The sequence below is a fragment of the Seriola dumerili genome, unplaced genomic scaffold (genome assembly GCF_002260705.1).
Source record: "Seriola dumerili isolate Sdu_G_001 unplaced genomic scaffold, Sdu_1.0 BDQW01001124.1, whole genome shotgun sequence".
Lineage (NCBI taxonomy): Eukaryota > Metazoa > Chordata > Actinopteri > Carangiformes > Carangidae > Seriola > Seriola dumerili.
The window spans coordinates 2,985,536-3,006,930 of NW_019175379.1; the positions used below are offsets into that span (position 1 = coordinate 2,985,536).

General features: G+C 42.1%; 1 protein-coding gene across 1 annotated transcript; it reads left to right on the forward strand.

The window, feature by feature from the left end:
- The first annotated feature begins 79 nt into the window (after nt 1-79).
- avl9 (AVL9 cell migration associated) lies at nt 80-21,224 on the forward strand. Its single transcript, XM_022767246.1, has 16 exons — nt 80-306; nt 2,968-3,088; nt 7,400-7,485; nt 7,987-8,058; nt 8,613-8,702; nt 8,792-8,858; nt 9,275-9,315; nt 9,413-9,451; nt 9,552-9,621; nt 10,102-10,595; nt 11,111-11,245; nt 11,348-11,567; nt 12,789-12,906; nt 13,456-13,509; nt 20,331-20,419; nt 21,094-21,224. Exons 1-16 carry the CDS (start codon nt 223-225, stop codon nt 21,219-21,221), a joined length of 1,908 nt encoding a protein of 635 aa, XP_022622967.1. The 5' UTR covers nt 80-222; the 3' UTR covers nt 21,222-21,224.
- Nucleotides 21,225-21,395: the final 171 nt, after the last annotated feature.

A 21,395-nucleotide genomic window follows, 5' to 3' on the forward strand; every position in this document is an offset into this window, starting at 1 on the left:
ACAGGAAGTGCGCTGCAGTGAATCATCTCACTCTGTCATTCCTTTCCGTCATCTTTGAAAGACCAAGCGGAACAGAAAACCCTCTCCTCTGCGACTGAGTTGTGCTCCGGTCTGTTTACCGATTCAGGAGTTTAAAAAAATCTACTGTGTTTACTGTTTTTACATCCGACCCCCGATTTCAGAACATCCCAGTCCTGACTAAACATCCAGGGGGAGGCGGGCATGGAGTCCCACGGCAGAGACGACGCGAAAGGGCCGGTGCTACACATCGTGGTGGTTGGATTTCACCATAAAAAGGGCTGTCAGGTACATGAACCCTGCTCCATGCTAACGCAGCTAACTGCATATAAAGGCACAGTTCCACTATGTCTCTGTATCCTGCATCAAACAGAAGGATGATTACACTGCGGCTTAATGAGTGTCTTTATTTTAATTATAGCTCTCATAAGCCTGCAGGGATGGTGATAATTGTCCCCTGCCTGACATGCATTGAAGTTAAATCAGCTGTTTGCTCTGGCTCTGCTCTCTGGGTTATGTAACATGGGCTCTGCTGCCAACTTAGACATCTTTCTAGTCCAGTGTATTCAACAGCAAGAGCAGCGTTTTCATTACAGGCTGCAGCTTGTCCTGAACTGGTCCTGGATGCAGTAGATTTCCCTCCCTGATGTTAATCTGCGTCTCAAATCGAGCTGTTTGATTTAGTGCATGGATGTCAACAAAGAGGAGACTGGATCCTGAGAGTTTGTGTTGGGCATTAACTTGTGTTTTAGATATTACTAAAGATGCAGAGACTTATATGAAGCAGGAACCAGCAAATGTTTGACATTTTTGATTTTAAAAAGTGACTAAACTAATCAATGATTAATGAACAATTAATCAATTATCAAAGGAGCTCTATGTCAAAGTTGAGTTTTCTGAGAAGAACAGTACAATACCTGTAATAAGCTGCAACAAGGCTGTTCTGTATTCAAACATCTTCCTGTATTTGTAACCACCAAACATATTCAGTTTACTGTCATTTATGTGAAAGAAAAGGAACAAATCTTCCCATTTGAGAAGCTTTAACCAGCTTTTTTTTGGCTTTTTTGTTTAGAAGAAAAACTAAAATGGTTAGTTAATTATCAGAATTGACTAATCGACCAATCGATTGCAGTTTTAATCTCTGTCATTATTAATTAATCTGGCAATCATTTTCTCGATTAATCGATGAATTGTTTTGTCTATAAAACGTATGAAAATAAAGAACAAAAGCCTGTTAAAATTTCCCACAGCTCAATGAGATGTTAAATTCAGCATCAGATGTTCACTTTATTCAGTCATTTATGACATAAGCAAAGCAGAAAATCAGGGAATGTTTTGGCCGTTTCGCTTGAAAAATGACTAAAATGATTAATTGATTATCAAAACAAAGGTTTAGTTTCTTATTAACTAAATGTAAGAAAGCTCAAATGTTGGCTTTGGCATTCCTGTCCTTGTAAACCAGTTTTGCGGCGATGAATGTTTAACTCACACCACTCACTGACATGCCTGACCTCTGGCCTCCTGCATGACAGCGTCAGTGACACCTGCTAATCAGTGAGAGTGAACATGAGGCAGCAACATAAGTGGCTCTAATGCATCCTCTAATTACCACCTCCTCCTCTTCTTCTTCTTCTTCAAAATTCATTACATTTACAGGCTGAGCTAGCAGCCATAAACCCAAACACTGTGCCACGTGGTTGTTGCTACTGCTCTCCATCTGTCTCTGCTGCTAAAAGATGAGAGGACGGTCTTTCTGTGGGCCGTTTCACTCGACTCTGTGGCGTCGGAAGCAGCTGCTTGGTTGAGTTGAAAGATAAAGCTGCAAGACGAGACTGAAGCTGCGACACAGCAGACTCCTTTGTTTTGGGTAATGAGCCTGTTGCTGTTAATGGAGGTTATCTGAGAGTGTGTGTGTGTGTGTGTGGGGGGGGGGGGGGGGGGGGTGTCAGCGATCTCCTGCTGGGTATCAGATGATTGGGCTCCTGTAATCCCTCTGTCTCCGTCTCTTTTGACCTGCCACCCATCTGTTTCTTCATCAGGAGGCTTATTAAAGAGATGTGGAGGTGTTTCTGTTCAGAGCATCACTTCTCCAGAGTAAGGAGTGGCAGCTCGCCCTGAGGGAGCGCACTCTGCAGCAGTTTATCCATAAAGGGTGAATCATTGTTGCTGGGTGTATGTGTGTGTGTGGCGTTCAGGACCAGCAGGTTTCAGGTTAATCTTGTAGGCGGCTCTTAACTGTCACCACTGGCAGGAGGCTGGGCTACAATGGTGGTGTGAATTTTTTCTAGAGATCAGTATAAACAATAGAGACAGTAAAGATGAGAAAAGAGAGTCTGCTAGCAGCGTAGCGGCAGTTATTGAGGACCAAACACTGGAAGTGATGCAGGTTGAAAATGTTTATGTTCTCCACTGCTTGTGATTGAATTAAACCTGCAGCCACTGACCTTTTTTCAGTATCGATTAATCTCATTTTTATCATTTCATGTGATCTATAAAGTGTCACAATCACAGTTTCCCAGAACTCGAGATGATGTGTTGAAATCCAAAACTTGAATATATTTAGTTTACACTGACATATCATCACATCTGAGAAGCTGGAACCAAAAGAATATTTGATGTTGTTGCTTGAATTAATTGATTTAAAGTTTTGATGCTCGGTTAATCATTTAACTTCTCTCCTCTAAACTGAATAAAACAAATAAATTAGCTTTGTTTAGGCTACATGATCACGCAGCGCTGGTTGTAACTGACTATCACTTTTCTGAAGGACTGAGGGGTGCAGGGTATCTCCTGGTTCTGTTTGTTTGTTGATCACTTATCCCATGAAATATTTGTGCGTGAGTTAATGTGACGTTTGAGAGCTGAGAACGAGTTAAAGGAACGTGTCACCTACTCCGGCGCTACATGGTGGTAAATCTGACCGTGCTTTCTCTCCTCGGCCCTCAGGTTGAATTCTCTTACCCTCCGCTGATGCCAGATGAGGGTCACGACAGTAACCTGCTGCCTGAGGAGTGGAAGTACCTCCCTTTCCTTGCTCTGCCCGACGGAGCGCACAACTACCAGGAAGGTACGTCTCCCCTGCAGTGTATGTAGTGGCATGTAAAGGCTGTTATTGTGCCATGGTTTTGTGATGTTTGACTGGATATCTCACCTCCAGCTTCTGGTCATTTTTTTGCTAATTGCAGACATTCTTTGGACCAAACACTGAATCGCTTAATTGTGAAAATGATTAAAAAGTCACTGGTTAATGTTCAAGTTCCTTTCCAGATATGTTTTAAACTATACCAGAATACTCTAATAGATTGTTAAACATGGTTTTCCCTCATAAAAAGTGGATAAAAATCTACATCTACACTTACTTCCTCATTGAGAATCAGACTTTGTGTTCCGCCCACCACCACTGCTTGTGCCGACCGGTGAAAGAGCAGTGTGTATCAGTATGAATAGCCACATGTTCGCGCCTCAGTCAGACCCAGACTCAGATGAGGAGTCTGTTGTGACCAATATCGGCATCTAGCAGATGTATCAGAATGGTTAGCGAAGTTAGCATCTTTTATTTGTTTATGTTGTTGTTGTTGTTAGCTTGTAACCGGCAGTAGCTGACAAAGTGTTAGGGGTTGTGACAACTCTCGCTCTCTGTACGGACAAGGTTTTGGGTTTATTGTACACACAGAAACAGTGTGAGCTGTCTGACCTTCAAACTGGTGTTTGTTCCTGCAGTAAGTTTCAGTGTAAAACCACAGCTTCATAAATCCCAGAGCTTCGACTTGATCGCTAGAGCTACTGAAGCACTTTTACTTTTGTGTTTTCGTGCAGTTTTAGGCACAGAAATCATTTCATGTTGATTATCCTAGGAGTTCAGTCATTTTGGGTTGTTTTTTTCCTCACATTGCCTGGAAATCCATCTGCACACCTCCACCAGTAAGGTACGGCAGCCTGAGAGGCGAAACCCAGGGAAAAAGAAACCCACAAATCACTCCGTGCATTTTCTGTAAAGCTCATTGCTGTGAGTAATCATTGAAGGCGACTTAGATAAGATGAAAATAGGATGACCATCTCCGTGGAAATTACAACCTTGACAACCAAGATTTTATGTTTTTATTTGGGGAATCTGTCATTGTGTAATTGTTGAGTATGATGAGTTAAAATTCAGTTCAAGTTTCTTAGTGCTGATTTTGTAAAAGCAGGTGTCACTTAGAAACCAGAGACAGTATCCAGGCTGTAAAGGGAGACCAGGACTCGGTGTTGGTGACAGTGAGTCGAACTGTCCTGTGTGTTGTGGCTGCTGTCATGTGACCAACCTGTGGTTCACTGCTGCTGTTCGTGCTGCCCCGCGACGGCAGTCAGGAGGAAATGAGGCAAAGTTCACATCTAGATTCAAAACTACAGCGATCAGCACCAAGTGTTTCTGATCTGATGATACAGGACAGAGGAGTTTCTCATTTCCTGCCCATGGTCAGCAGCTCTCTGCTGTTTTTCTGTCGGTCTACTCAGTGTTTGTGTGGCTCTGACTAAGGAGGGAAAAATGTCGTTTTTCATGCTGCATGAATACGCAGAAACTTCCCGGATGAAAAAATCGTCCAGCCTTTTTTTTCTCTCTCTCTTGCGCTTTTACTTTGGAGGAAGGAGAGCAGTTTAAAAGTTTTGCATCCAGCATGGTTGCAGGTTTATTCATCTTATTTTTAGTCCCTTGCAGGTTTCAGATCATTTTTTTTTTTGCATAATTCACAATTTTAATATTTTCTTCTCTGCACAGATGCATCACGACTAAAACTATTTGATCACTTGCAAGACTGTCATCATCATGCACGTGCTATGCATATTTTATATGTGTTATCCCATAGACTGCTATTATCTGCCACTACTGGATCCACCTATTAATTAAAGCACATTCCATTTGGAACTGCAACCATTAGACCATCAACAGAAAAGGAAAACATTTGCAGGTTCAAGGCTCTTGACAAAGTACGACATTTTAACGTGTGATTTTTGACTCCAGAACGTTGTTTTCTGATGATGATTAATTGATTAAAAATGAAAATAATTAGCAGGATAATCGGTAACAAGAATAATCGTTCGTTGCAGACCTATGGTCAGTATATATCAGCCCGAATAAAGCAAAATGCATCACAAATTTCCATGTCCTGCAGCTCATGATCCGACTCTTTCACAGTTTCTGTTTTACATTTCTAAAAAAAATCGAGGTGAATCTGAGCTGATCCCTGCTGTGTATTTCTTTAATCTACTGCTTGTGTTTGTGCTGCTGCAACATCAGACTGTCAGCAGTGATGTGACCGACTCCCTCTGCACTGCAGCTCACGAAAACTACAGTCCCTGAGGATGTGACTGGGTGTTGGTTGCACTGTAAATACAGTATACAGGCTCACTCCGCTGTCGACAATAAAGCAGCTCTGTTTAGGGTTTCACAGAATTATATGTCTCTGTTTCTGTCTCAGTTCAGTTCAGCAGGACCCTCTGCAGACATGTATGCACCTCAGCAGCAGCTTCCAGTGACTATTGGTGCAGAATTGTGAATCTGGAACAGAGAGTTGTGTTGCTGTCTTTTTGGCTCGTGCTGGTTTGGTCCATGTGCCGCAGCTGTGGCCTCGGTCCAGATGCCCCGTTGCTGCCTCGACTGGTTAATCTCTGATGTCCACAGTCCAACCTTTTCGACCCTGATGGCGACTCATCAGAGCAGATCTTAACCGCATTTTAAACTGCTCTTTGTCTCGTCCTCTGGTGGAATAAAGGGTCATAGTCATGCCATTTCCTTCACTGTTGCAGTGTGTTTCATTTTACTACTAGAAACTTTAATTATTGATAATGATCTTACTTGGATTCATGAACTTAAACAACCGTGAAATACTTAACATTATCGCTGACCATCCACCCAATCAAAGCATATAAGGTTTCAGATGAGTTCCCTTACTTCTACATGCAGTTAAGCATCAGTTTCTATTTATTTGCATGTTCCCACAGACTGGAAACAATGCTTACGCAGGTAATCCATCACAGTGACTATTTATTTTTATTGTTTCCTGTTTTTGTTTTTGTCATTTGGAACGCTCTAATAAACAATATTTGAGTGTCATTCACCAGAACAGCATTTTATTCGAGCGCTCTGTCTTTGGACAAACAATAAGCGAAGTTAGATGTGATTAAAAGGACAATATGAATTTCCTCATTTATTGCTGCAAAAAAGATCGGGATCTCATATGTCAGGAGTGTCTTTGAATGCACCACAATTGGATCTTGCTCTGAAATTAGTGCATGTTTAAAGCAGCATGATGTCACCTTCAAGCGAGTAAAGTGGCTGCAAATCAATTTTTAATGTGTATTAAAATGAACTGAAATGAGTGGCTGTTTGGAAAGTTGGAAATGCATTTAAAACTGTATGATGTGCTTTGGAAAATGCTCTGCAGTCGTGTTGTGCGAGTTGTAGCTAATAGACTTAAACATGCAGAACACCAGCCGTCGATGAGCAGCTGGGACATGTTTTCTTCAGGTCGCATGTTTATCCAGTTTGGCCACAGTGTTGAAATCCTGCTGTGCTGCAATATGATCATTTAAACAACTCTGCTCAGCACTTATGTGGCTGATTTTAATTCTCTCTGCTTTGTACCCACACTCTTACATAACCACCCCCTCTATCTCTCTCTCTGAACTTTGCATATCCTACTGTCAGGTGCATGTACTAATATAGGAGCTGAAGCTTTCTCTGCAGCGTGGGAACGGTGTGAGCTCCTAAACTGCACTCACACGTGACGCGTTTGCTGATTTTCGCTTTTGGTTGACACGTGTTTCTGCAGATTCTGATGGACGGTCCTTATGAAAGATTGTATGACACTCTATATTAAAGGTCCCATGTTGCATAAAGTGAGATTTCCATGTCTTTTTTGATTATAAAGCTAGGTTGTATTTTAATACTGTGAAAGTATCAAAACTCAGTCCACAGAGAAATGCACACAGCCTGTATTCAGAAACTGAGCCTTAAAACGAGCCGTCAGGACTTCTGTAACTTTGTGATGTCATAACATAGCAGGCTCCACTCTCAGCTATGCCTCAAGCCCCGCCCACCTGGACCCACCATTCGATCTGACAGGATTTGGTTTCTCTGAGCGTTTATCTGAAATCTGCTATATTTTTACTCGATCACTCAGAAAACAGTAAGCCAATCAGAAGAGAGGCTCAGAGCCTCCTCTCTTCTGATTGGCTTACTGATCTATTGTTGCTAATCCTGAATCCTGAGAGAGGAGATGTAAAACTACACTGAGATGGTTTTTGGTACTTAAAACCACAAATCCATCTTCTAATGATTATTAAAAAAAAAAGTGTAAAATTTGGGACCTTTAAAATGACAGATCTTCCTGTTTTGCAGACACGGTGTATTTTCACCTGCCGCCGCTCACTGCAGACATGAAGTGTGTGTACGGAGTCTCGTGTTATCGCCAGATAGAAGCAAAGGTCAGTCCACATACATTTCCTTTTAATTCCGGAAGCCTTGATTTTGTTCTCTGTCGTAGTATATACATATTGTGTGGCCAAAAGTATGTAGACACCAGTAGCAGAAGACGTATTCAGAGATTAGCATCAAAATATATGCAAAGAATCAAAAAGTAGAAGAAAAGTAATGCAGCAGTTTTGGAGTGAAATGTTTCCCTTTTCACACAAGGGTGCAAAGTTTGGGTGTCCACATGCTTTTGACCATGAGCTTTGTTTATTGTTATGCACATCATTGTTCTCTTCTTCGTTTGTGTTTATGATGGGAGTTTTGATTTGAAGCATCCAGAGGAAATAAAATGACAACATCTATTGTCTTATTTTAGTCTCTTGTGACATTAGCATGAGTTTGTCAGGAGGTCATCTGCAGAGCAATTACTCACACAGCGTCCTCATTATGTTTGGCTTGTGGTTTAATATATATATATTAATATTAAAAAAAAAATTGTTTTAATCCCTCTTCAGGCCCTGAAGGTTCGGCAGGCTGACGTCACCAGGGAGACGGTTCAGAAGAGCGTCTGCGTCCTCAGCCGAGTGGTGAGTCAGTCAGAGGACGACGCTGTTATCTCGCAACGTAATAGAAAAAAGATTTGATTTCAGGCTCAGTAGCTTTATGAGCTGGAGCTAATCAAATAAAGGTTCAAGTAACTGGGCCCTGAAATACTGTCGTGACCTCACTGTGATGGGGGAAAGGGCAGAGAGAAGGCTTTTCATTTCCAGGCATCCTCACATCTAGTTTTCAGAAATGAATCCAGCGAGGCTCTATGGTAACTGTCTCTTCTCATTTGAGGTGAAGAATCTGCATGTCGAGTCCCTGAAGTAAATTTCATTTAACGGTATAAAGTATAAAGTAGATTCAACATGAATGCTGGATGAGACATTAGATATCCTTTAATTATGAGGATATTATCACGTTTTATTCCTCAGTCTTTAGTCGTTAAACAGGGATCAAGAAGCACATGCTGTTTGGACTCATGATCGAGTGTTGCTTTTCCTGTGATGAGGCATTAGCCTGCCTTAGGTTTTTGTGGCTCATACTGTAACTGACTCACACACACGGTCTGCTGCTGACTGTTTGTTTTGATCCACAGCCTCTCTACGGTCTGCTTCAAGCGAAACTACAACTCATCACACACGCATACTTTGAGGAGAAAGACTTCTCGCAGATCTCTATTCTGAAGGTGAGACTTTTGTGCACGTTTTGTTGTTGCTGTTCGACATCCCTGTCGTCACCTCCACTCACCTCCCGTCTCCTGCTGCGACCCTGCAGGAACTCTACGACCACATGAACGGCTCTCTGAGGGGCTCCACTCTGGAGGGATCGCAGGTTTATTTAGGTAAAACTTCAAATTTCACACATCTGCAACTTTGCACTTTAACTTTTCAGGCTCACAGTTACACATCACAACCTGCCCAGTGTGCACATGTGAGACACAAATTCAAGCTTTTGATTTTTTTTGCACCTTTTCAGGGATTTTAGTTCAATAAAGTATAAGAAAAAAGCTCAAAATTTGAGACTCTTTTAATTGTGCAGTTTTCCAGTCAAAAAACGAGCCAAAAACACACAGTTTTGCTTTGTTTTGTATTTTCAGAGATGTAAAAATTCTTCAAACCGACCATATTTGTTGTTGTTTGTGTCGCGTCAGGCCTTTCGACCGCGTGACTGCTGCTAACTGCACAAAAATGTTCATGCATTTTTCTCTGAGGGTGAATTCCACACGTATTGATGCCCATGTTTGTTTCCTCTCCTCAGGGTTATCACCGAGGGATTTAATACTGCATTTTCGACACAAGGTAGAAGATGATGGCTGTGAAGATCATTTTAAAAAGAGTGTAATATTCTCTGTTTGTACGGCATCAGTAATCCGGAAACGTCTTCTTACCTTCGCAGGTTCTCATCCTCTTCAAGCTTATCCTGCTGGAGAAGAAGGTGCGAATAAACCCAACTTGTCCAACTTGTTCTGTAGTTATTCACTACTTTTGAAATGTGACTCTATGTGTCTGTTTTTTTTTCTGGCTCATGTTTGCAGGTCCTGTTCTATGTTTCTCCTGTCAACAGACTAGTAGGAGCTCTGATGACAGTTTTATCACTGTTTCCAGGTCAGTAAAAGAAAAACGTGTCTGACAGCTTCACTCCTCCTGCATGACACATTAGGAAAGGGTGGTGCATAGGGTTAGTTTATTTAAATCCACCTGTGCAGATAATATAAAAACTGAGGGGAAGAGAGACATGAAATGCAGTCTTGAAAATATCTTAACATAATAAGTATGAATCCATGTGAGAGAGGAATCGCTTCAAAGACCTGCAGCAAAATTCAAATTATTAATCCACCAGCAAATTATTAATAGAAGCAGAGGAGCCTGAGAAAATCATATTAGGCTTAAAATCCCTTTGGAAATCTGGAGCTGCTGTATCTCAGCAATGCACACCTCCACCTTTTGTGGCCTTATAACCTTAAAAGGTGATAATACATCAATGATGTGTTCACAGCAAAAAGCAGAAAATGAGTAATCCAAAGATTTTAAAGGGGTGCTCAAATGGAAAATCAGGAAATCATTTCATGTATCTGATTTGTGCAGGTATGATCGAGCACGGCCTGGTGGACTCGTCACACTACAGACCCAAGAGCAGCGTGTCGGAGGACCTGAGCCTGGTGGAGAGCATCTCCGGAGCCGAGGAGTTCGTGTCTGTGTCCGTCACCGACATCGCCAACACCACCCTGGAGCTGGAGGTGGAGGAGACCGTCCAGCCCGCTGCAGAGTCCCTGTCCTCTGGGAACAGCACAGAGGGGGACAATCACCTCCTCAAACCCCCATCACGTACCTCTCCAGACTCCTCAGAGAGCGACTGGGAGACCCTGGACCCCAGCGTGTTAGAAGAAGGTGGTGCTAAAGAGGCAAGTGAGGGGAAAGAGACGGGGTTGGAGCAGCTACAGGACGCCTTCGACTCCAAACCAGGAACGCCCATCACTGTGCAGCCGCAGGCGGCCGGTGGTCAGGGAGGGGTCACCCAGGGCCTGTTGTCTGGTCTGGAGGAGGACCAGTACGGGCTGCCACTCCCCATCTTCACTAAGGTAACTACAACTGCTGATTGACTACTGATTATTTTCATTATGTCTCAGATTTTATACATAGCAATCCAAAACATTGTTGCCAGAACCCGAAATGATATCTTCAGTTTTCCTTTTTTTGTCAGACCAACAGTAGAAAACCCCAAAATCTCGAATTTACATAAGATATAAAACAGGGAAGGGTTCGTTTCTAAATAAATGATATAAATAAATGTTTGAGAATCCATTTTGGATTGAAACTCTGAAGTCATGTTTCCTCATTGAGTTTTGGAGAAAATCTGTTTGTGATCAATATTAGTTAATAAATAACCAATAAAGACAAGGCCACAGCCAACGCCTCCCACTCATCAAATAAAAACCTGTGTGTGTTTTGGTCCAAAGAGGATATTAGTTCAGATATAACCCTCGGAGAGCTTGTGTTTGTGTTGGGTGTGTCCTTCCACTGAAATCCTACCCCACATCGGTCCAGGCAGCGGGGTGGAGATAAGCACCTGACCTTTGCCTGTTGTTGTTGCTAGGGTTACCTGTGTCTGCCCTACATGGCCCTGCAGCAGCATCACCTCCTATCAGACGTAGCGGTGCGAGGCTTCGTTGCCGGGGCGACCAACATCCTCTTCCGCCAGCAGAGGCACCTCAGTGATGCTATTGTTGAGGTAATAATATATAAACTGAGTATGAACTGCTTTATTTACTTTTAATTTAACCTTCCTTAAAGGTTCCTGAAAGTAAATACTGTACGTTTTTCGGCGTTGTAGGTGGAAGAAGCTCGTATCCAGATCCAGGACCCCGAGCTCCGAAAGATCCTGAGTTTGACGACGGCAGACCTGCGTTTCGCCGACTACCTCGTCAAACACGTGACGGAGAACCGCGACGACGTCTTCTTGGACGGGACGGGCTGGGAGGGCGGAGACGAGTGGATCAGAGCCCAGTTCACCCTCTACCTCCACTCATTACTGTCCTCTGCACTACAGCAAGGTGGGTCCCTCACCTATATTTATTGTGTCTTTTTCCCTCTCTTTTGACACTTACGACAATAGACTCAGCACAACTAAAACATCAGTCTCAGAACTGTGTCTGTTTTTCCTGTAATTAGAACAAATCTCCACAGTTTTTCCAGGAAAATCTTAGGTAATAACGAACCTGTGAAATAAAGTCTCTCTTTTTTTTTTTTTACTTCAGCTGCTTAGAGCAGATTTTCCAAAGCGTGTGTATGTTTTTAGATCAATGCTGTATCATCTTCAAACTGCCAATTGATTTCCATTCATTCCACTACAATAAAAATGTAATTTTCATCTTATATATTATTTACCCTGCTTGCAACTGTAGTACAATATTATGATAATTGAACCTGAGGGAGGTATTAAAGTCATTTTTAAATCAATATAGTTCATATTAATCTATATATCATCCAGTCATACAGTATATATTCATATCCTACACTATCTCTAACATTAGGCGGCCCATATAATCTTATGACATTTATTTTGTCTACATCGTTGCTGCTACACCACTGCCTGTCTCCAACAGTTTTACAGCCTCCACCTCTGCAGCCTTTGTCCTGTCAGTGTAGCTTCAATTTGTAAAGTGAATTTAAAATATTTCTCAAGCTCAGGGAACAGCTTTGTGAGGTGGCTCAGCTTTGTTTCACGCCGCCAAACTAATGTGGATATTATTGTTGCAATAAATGGTTAAAACTAACTAACTAAAAATATTCACTACGTGTAAGCTGATTTCCAGAAACACTAATGAGCTGAAGGTAGTGAGTACATAATGCTGAATGTCCTCAAATGAAACAGGCAGCGTAATGTGCATACATTTCTGGAAGTCTAAAAGTTTCCTGTGCATGTTTCGTTCTCTGCTGCTGTAAAGTTACACTCTGTTTTTCTGGCTTTGTTTTCTTCACTGTCAAATTGGTTTTAACTTTTATTTCCAGGAAACATTAAAAAGGTTAAAAGAGCTTTAATTGTGTTTTCCATTCATGTCGGACTGAGTACTAATACTAGTTGTATTTTGAGCACGTCGTGTTCAGAGGCATCACTAATTATGATTGGAGCTGTAATCACTGCGTCATGTGTACCCACTGCGATCATCACACATAATTACTTTGTAGAGAAAATGACAGTAAATCCAGTTATGCTGCTTAATGGCGTTCGCTGACTCCTTCGCCTGTCTCTTGTTTGTCTTGTCACTGTGCAGATAATGAGCGGCTGCTGGCTGATTACGGCGCTCCTTTCATCGCAGCCTGGAAGATCAGCCACAACTATCGGGTGTGGTACAGCAACAAGCACCCCGCCATGACCGCCATCACCCCAGGGTACGTGGACAGGACGGAAAAATGTGCCAGGCACTTTGGGGAAAAAAAAGAACATATTTTACTCTGAAAATCCGTTTTTTGCCTTTTAAGAAAGTAAATCAAATGTTAACCTTAAATGTTAAATTAAGTCTAAAAACAAGCAAAAAATTGGCTATGTGTTGATTTAAATCAGGAACTATCTACTCAACAATAAGTAAGATTATGAATCTGACCAGATATTAAATACCAGTTCTTGGTGCTTGCCAGTTTTGGGAACTACACGCTGTATATACAGTGATGTTTGAGTGCAGTGTTCATTTACAGCACAGAATGAGGAGAGAAAACAAATTCAGTCTTTAAAAGTGCGTAATTATGCTCCGAATAGCAGAGAGAGATATCAATTGATTCAAATACATTTATAATGCAAATTTCATTTTTTTGTGATATTTACGTGATATTTATTGAAGTTAAGGTAATGTTCGCAGTGACTCTGTTGAAACCAGACTGTATTTCTCAAAATGAAAATCTACATACATATAAGTGATCCCTGCATTTCCCTCTCTGTTGCAGACACCCATTCCAGGGGCAGTACAGTGTTGCTGATGTGAAACTACGGCTTTCACAGTGAGTATTCTTTCATCTCCCGCTATTTACAGGACAATACATAATAGCTTTAATGTTCACTCAAGTGGAAGTCTGTCTTTGACTTCACCTCAGCAGCATAAAACACTGAGACACAAGTTCATTGTATTTGTTTTTTTTTTTTGTTTTTTTTGTTTTTTTCTTCTTTGCTGTAGTTCAGTCGAAACAGTGCCCCGCCAAAACCTGCGTGTTGTCGCCCTCATGTGGTGACAAGATGAAATGCTGTAAATTCAGGAAGTGACATTTGATAGGTTCCGCAGCTCTCACTTTCAATAGTTGAGTGTCCTGCTCCTTTTAAAAAGAAAGCTGTAAAAACTCAGCATAACACATTTAAATAAGAGGCGTCCACCCACTGCACATTATCTGGGGTCAACTATAAATTTCACCTTAATTAATGCCTTTATAAAAAAAATGAAACTAAAAACAAATTAACATAGAGTTGGGTGATAGAAGAAAGATTGCTGCTGGTCATTCAGACATGGCAACAAGGAAAAGTCGAACACGATAACAAGTGGTAACTAATACAAAATGTTAAATTAAAAACATAAACTAAATTGATTATCACCCTCAAATAGTAAGGAAAAGTGCTTTTATTTTGGAGGAAATGGAATAATGAATGGCAGTGAGCAGCCTCAGTTTGTTTGGATCTGAGACGTCTGATTTTAATGTAGTCATGGTGGCAGCGAGGGTCTCGTATCAGCTAAACTCATTAATTATGAGCGAGTTTCATTCTCAAAAACAGAGCCGGAGACTTCTTCAGCTTCGGCTCCGGTTTCATTCGAGGAAGTGTGGATGAAAGATGACTCCGTCCACAGCTGGAGCGCCGCTTCTACTGTTACACGTCGGATAAATGCCCCCACCACACACACACACACACACACACACACACACTAACACATACACACCCACACAGAGGGAGAGTCGAGTGTGTCTCCGTCCCTAACTTAGCTTTATGGTGAGAACACGGGCAGATCTGCCTGGCTGTGATACTCGCTGCTCTCACTTTACCTTCAGGGGTCTGGTGACACGGCCGCCGTGAACTTTGTCGTGATGCGTCAGTAAACAAACACACAGACAAACAAACTGTGGAGGAACCTTAAACTGGGTTAGGTTTAGTTTTGCAGCACATTAAAATCAGAAGTGGAATAAAAACTAAGATGAAAAAGAACAAGAGGGTGTGAACGAAGAAAAAACTGACTAAGAAATTTTACAGCATTTTTAAGAATCAGAGTTTGATAAGTGCACAGAAAATACAGCACTGTAAAATTTATCAGCAATGTCTGGGAGAAGCTGAACATAGAGAAATAAACCAAAATATAAAAGTAACAACATAAAACCATCAGAGTAAAACTATAAAAACTACCTGTTCGCTTAGAAAAACAATTGCATCATGTTTTCCACGTGAAAGTTAGCCAATTAATCAATTAGTCGATTGATTAATTCATCATTTAAGCCATTTTTGAAGCAACAGTGCCAAAAAATTCATTGATTTTCTTTGTCCTCTATATGACAATTAGTCAAAAAAACAGCAATTTCACGATGACAGCTTGGGCTCTGGGAAACGATTAATTAAGAAAATAATCAAAAGGTTATTCGACAGTGAAAATAGTCGCTGGTTGTCGCCCTGATTAAAAAATTAATTACTTCTCTACAAACTGCCTGAAACTGCCTGGGCCTCTGGGTTCTGGGCTCTTGGGTAGTTGCTCGGTTGGTAATCCAGCCCTGATTTCAACCCTGCACTTACTACATCTCACAATGATTGAAGATTTGAAGAGTGCTGACCATGTCAGAGCCGTCTCCTCCATGTTGTTTTCACGGTCCAGGAGGAGGTTAAAGGGGCACTGCTGGCTCACCGCTCCCCTCGCTGTACTATAAAACTCCTCATAATACCCGATATAGTTTTGGGGGGTGGGGGGGGGGTTGATCAGGGGGTTCAGGCAGGAATTCTGGCACTGGGCCATCGAAGCTTCTCAGGATTAAACGCGTCTCATTTCCTGCCTCAGCTTTGTGTCAGAGCAGGCCTCCAAAACAGGAGGGGATTCAGCCGGTCTGAAGAGGTGTTTGTGTGCGTGCGTGTGTGTGCGGGCGCGTGAGGTTTGTACACGTGTTCTCTAAACGGAGACGCGAGGGCACGGCGGCAGATAAACAGCTCAGTCTTCACTGCAACCTTGAACACCAGAGACGAGTGTTTATTGACTGTCAGGAGCTTTGAGCCTCGCAGACATCCTCTGAGGGATGGTGAAATCTTTGGCAGTACGAAAAACGAACGCAGTTATTAAATCCAAGAATACCCTGTGAATAATAAGGAAGTGCTGATGAGCATTTATTCTTAACGCTTACACCATTTTTTTTTTTCCACTGTACATGTAGAAACCAGGTTCAGCTTTCATATGCTGATTAAAATGAGTTAATTTGACAGTTTTGTTAAATAATAATAAAATAATATCTAACATATAAGCTCCATACAGGCCACACAGAACACAAGTAATGTTCCTGTGGTTAAAAACAAATAGATATTAAATAAAATAAAAACTGCAACAATAAGACAAAGTGCAAAGCTCTGCAAGGAACTAAGAGGCAGTTTATGGTGCGTCAAAGTAAATTTTTATGATGTTAGCAGAGGTGCTCCTATGGATGGATTATGGGACAATGGGCCCCCGGGGACAGACATGTAAAAAGCCCACAACCCCTCATACAAAGGAATGTTTGCAGCCATTTTGAGTCTCTTTGTAGTCATTTTGAGTATTTTTGTGATCATTTTTTGTCTGTTTGTAGTTGTATGTGTCTGTTTTAGTAACACTTAGCCGGGAAAGCCCTGGGGCCTTATCCCCTTTGGGCCCCTCGGCTTGTGCCTGGTGGGCCCGTTCAGTAATCCATCGATTGTTTACCTCCAGAAAATAGGAAAAGAAACATATACTGTATCAGTACTAATGGATTCTATTATAGCAAAGCGTTGTAATACAACTAAGATGAACTCAATTTGCTTTGCTTGTTGACTTTTCTTCCTTCATTTGATTTTTTTTTTTTTTTCTTTGGTGTCCATCAGCCATCAGACATTTTCCTGGCCCCTAAGCGCTGCCTTGTTGCCTCTCGTCAGTCAGGGGCAGCAGAAATCTCCCTCTGTTTTTCCCTGCGTCAGTAAACATGGAGCTGTTTTGCAACTTGAGATTGGACATCGGGGGGGAAACTGGGGTTAGTAGGACAGACGGTGACTGCTCTGATGCATCCCACTTGTCAGGATGCTGGTTGAGAAAGTAAAAGAGGAAAGCTGAGTCCATCCACTCTGCTCAGTTCGTCACTCTCACTTCACATGATGGTGAAGCTCTTGATCTCACTGCTGCTGCCCCTGACATTTTTGTGCCACCTCCCTGCTATTTATGCTCTCTGTAAAAAAAACAAAAAACAAAAAAAAAAACTAGGCCCTACGCTTGACTTCCTTGTGAATGTGCTGTGTTGCATGTGTATTATGGAAGCACCGGGGGCTAACACAGCCCACCCTTTTCATGCTTCCTCGTCATCAGTGTCGGACAAAGAGCAGCCGGTGGCAGAGATGTTCTCAAAAAACAGTCATGTGACGAGCTGCACGGCTGCAGGCACACACGCACTGTTAGAGGAGCTTTCTTTATTGTCAGTGCACCACACTACTCTACATAAGGAGCTGTTTATTTGGGTCAGCCAGTGAGATGGAGAGTCAGTGTGTCCGCTGGGCTCCTCTCTGAGCTAACAGAGCATGTAGCTCAGGGGAAATAACTGCTTTCTGTTACCATGAGGTTGTTGGAAACCAGTCTGAAGCTGGGTGGTATTAGAAGAAAGTTTAAATGTGATCATTTTACCACACTGTTTCCATTATTCCACCCAAATTTCCTTTCAGCAGCATGAAGGTTATTAACATTTTTTCCATGCTGCAGTATGTCACACGGAACAGTGCATTTAAAACATGGCTCTAGATGTCTTTTGTTATATATAAACATAGATATAACACATTTGAGTTTTGAGATCTTGAATGGAAGCTAAAGTTAAAGGCCCATATGACATTCTTTGTGTATAAGTATACAGGCAAAACCAATAAATAATAAAAAAGTACAAACAGCTTATAAATAAAGGATGAAAAATGCTTAAAATTGCATAAAATAAATAAAACATTAATGTGAGCATTTGGAGAAAAATGAGATTCAAAAAAAGAGAAAATATTAACGGTCTGTGATTCGGTCATAGGTACAAGGCCGCTGGCTGAGTACCGAAGACTGGACTGTTGCTAAGCAACACATAAACATTTTCCTGACCTGTACGTGCACACTAGCTTTCTACTTTGTCAACATGTTACCTCAGGAGTGCGCTGAAGTATCCAGGCTCCTTCCCTTCACCCTCTTCTGACGACCATACACCATTTAATTCAAATGTTATTTCTGGAAATATTTTCTTGCATCTTTGCAAAGTTTGCTACAATCTAAGATAGATAACAACCGTTCATGTAACGCTAATTAGCGGTTAATTGAACACCTGTGAAGCGGGGTGATACATGTAGTTAAAAGGTGTTGTACTCTATATCAGCACTCACGGAATGCCTCTCGTCCAATCAAATTACTTAGTCGGAATTAACTGCTGTATAATGCAGCATATTGGCATTGACCAGTGACCTCATCAGTACTATACATATATATTATGGTAATATTTTGTTATTGAGCATAAAAAATGACTTAAAGACACAATATGTAGAATTTGAAAATGAGTGCCCCTCAGTGTGCGCATCAAACAAGATGCATATCAAACATGGACAGAGCTCCAGTTTTTCTTGGAATAGTCTAATTTAATTCAACAAATAGTGGCTTTGAGCAAAGTGATTAAAAAAATACGAAGGCTCTCAGCACTGCTGGGAACGCACAACAGCAGGTCTCGTACTTTGAAAAGAAAGACAAAAGGAAGTTGGCACAGTGAGGACAGATTCCTGGTGGACGTGCAGCCGTGGAGCTGGATTATTGATCCTAGCAACAAGCGCCTAGCAACCACAGCTTGTTTGGTGGATCCACTCGGAGGACGGCCGTCTGACTCCGAGACGCCACAGAGGCAGCGAGTGGCGGTGCCAGTTCACGCTCCACCGGGCTCGGTCTGCACAGAGCGGTGTCATGTTGATGCTGTAGTCAGATAAACACTGTGTGTGTGTGTGTGTGTGTGTGTGTGTGTGTGTGTGTATGTGAGTGTGTGAGTGTGTGAGTGTGTGAGTGTGAAGGAATGACATGACAGCACACACACACACGCAGCTCTCACGTTCTCTCTGGTTTTTAGTTTCATATACAGACTTTACACCGTGCAGGTCTCTTTTAGATGAGCACTGACTCTTGGCTTTGACAAATTAGATTTATTTTCCCTCCATCAGTTGTATTTGTTCTGTCATAGAATATTTAGGAAGGAGACGGCGTCATTGTCTCTGACAAGATGAAATCTGCAATTTTCCCTTTGTGTTTGAATCAATTTTCTTTCCTTTTGTTGCAAAAGCAGTCAACATGGACCAATATTCACCTTGGTCTTTGAGTGATTTCTGCTGCTTCACGTACAGTGCACAGGATTGTGCTGAAATCTGTCATTTATTTGAATCTTAATTCTAATTTGAAAACAAATCTTAACAGTTTGCGTCTATGTAAGGTATTTTTTTTTACTGTTCTCGGCTACACTATTTTCAGTTTATTCAGTTTTTGCTCATGTGTCTTATTTGTTTCATATATTATTTTTTACTTTATCCTATTTTATTATTTCTTAATTTGTTCTTTTTAAGAAGATCGCATCTGTCTTTTTTCTTTTCAAGCTAAAATATTGAAAAAATGCCAAAATATTTGCAGATTTCAGCCTCTCAAAAGAGAATATTTGCTGCTTTTCTTCATACAATTTCCAGCAGCTATTGTGTCTTAACATTCATTTTCCCACGACTGTTGGGTTGGGCCATAATAAGAATGATATTGTGTTGTCTGACTTTGGAAGTAAAGCGATTAGTTATGGAGAGAAAGCAGCAAAACATCTGCTGCAGCATGAGGTCACCATTAAAGAAGCATCAAAGAAGTTTTCTGCTGTTTTTTTTGCAGGACGTTCGCGGCCATAGGAGTAACACTGTGCTAGCGTCGTCTTGGCCAAAACAAATAGAAAAACTCAGAGGCTTTTGTTCTCATTGTGTCTCATAGATACGCTGCAAACTCAGTGTGACAGCTCACTGTTATGATCCTCAAAGGTAACAGGTTACTTCAGGCAGCTGCACTGTAGTACAGTTCACAGTGAGTTTATTTTCAGATGAAATAACTGGCTCATTAGAGGGTGTGAAGGCTCTGAGTGTTCGAGTGACAGACGTCTGTGCTCGGCAGCTGCTGACACGTATCCCCGTGGTCTTTTTTAACAACGCGGCCGTTTTCCCAGATGATGCAGGAGTGAGATTCCTTCTGAATGTCAGCTCAGTGGGGATCCATGTGAAAGGTTGCGCGTTGGACACAACACCAGGCTGCTGTGCGGATAAAGCCGGGTTGGGGCTGCATTTAGCCATCCATTCGGTGTGAAACGTTTGCCACTCGTTTCCGCTCTCAGGTCAGCTCCGATCATTAGATGCGTCACCTGTGACTGCTGCTCAGCCTCTCCTGTTACATAATCCAACCTCTAAGAGGTCGGCGCAACATTTAGCAGCAGCACTTTTGTGTAGTTTGTTTCTTGGAAAGGAGGAAGAATTCCAACAATGTCACACCAGAGACAGAAAGGTGAAGGCAGTGCATGATTTCTGGTTTGGTGAACCTTTTGTTTTCTCTGTTTTCTCTCCGTGTCCGCTGCAGCTCGGTGCAGAACAGTGAGCGAGGGAAGAAGATCGGAAACGCCATGATGACCACCAGTCGCAGCGTGGTCCAGACAGGGAAGGCAGTGGGTAAGAAAAGCACACAAACCAGTTCCTAAGTTAAAACCCATATGAGACATGGAGGGAAGATATTGACACTGTCAAGCAGTCTGATGATGCTGTTACTCAGGGTAGTGCCCTGGAAGTAAGATAGTAAGATGAAAGACATGAGCGTCTTGCTGAGTGTTTCATTCTTCAGATCCTGAGCATGCTGAACCAAACCAAATAAACCAGAGATTCCCAAATATTATACTGGTTGGTGTGTTTTCAACTCCATTTCTCTACAGCCCGCCTACAACTAAGTGAAGCACAGCCACTGATCAGGGTGTAATTTGTTCCTTCCTATAAGGTGAAACAAAGCTAACAGCAGAGCGAGGTAAATCAATTAAGTGCAGTCTTTACACACCCACACAGTCCTAAGCTGAAGTCTATAAACCAGAATTAGTCAAATCACCTGTGTGGGTGGACCAAAGGTGTGCAGGGTTTTTAAAGACACTTCCATCAGACATGGCTAACCAGACAGTTCTTCTTTTTATTTTAATCAATCTGTAAATGTAAAGAGCATTCGTTTTCTCTAAGAGAGAGTTACCTGTGTCACTGTTGTGTATGATCACTTAGCCCAACGAAAAGAAAACAGACCTTTATTTAAATGAGTATGTCACAGAGCACCTGCTTTGCAAGTAAAATCTCTTTCTCTTCCTCAGGTCAGTCAGTGGGCGGAGCGTTGACCAGCGCCAAGTCGGCCATGTCCTCCTGGTTCTCCACACTAGCCCAGCCTGCAGCTGTAACCCCCCCGGCCTCTCCTGAGCCTGCCACTGAGGTCAAACCGTGACCAGCCCCCCCCCCCCCCCCCCCCCCCCCATGTCATCTTCTGATCCTCTGGCTACTGTGGAAACCTGAGGGTCAGCGGTCTGAGAGCTGGTGTCATGAAGGATGTGAGCAGGAAAATCTATGTCTAAACCATAAAACCCGATGGTCACAACCCTGATTGGATTCTGGGCTTTTT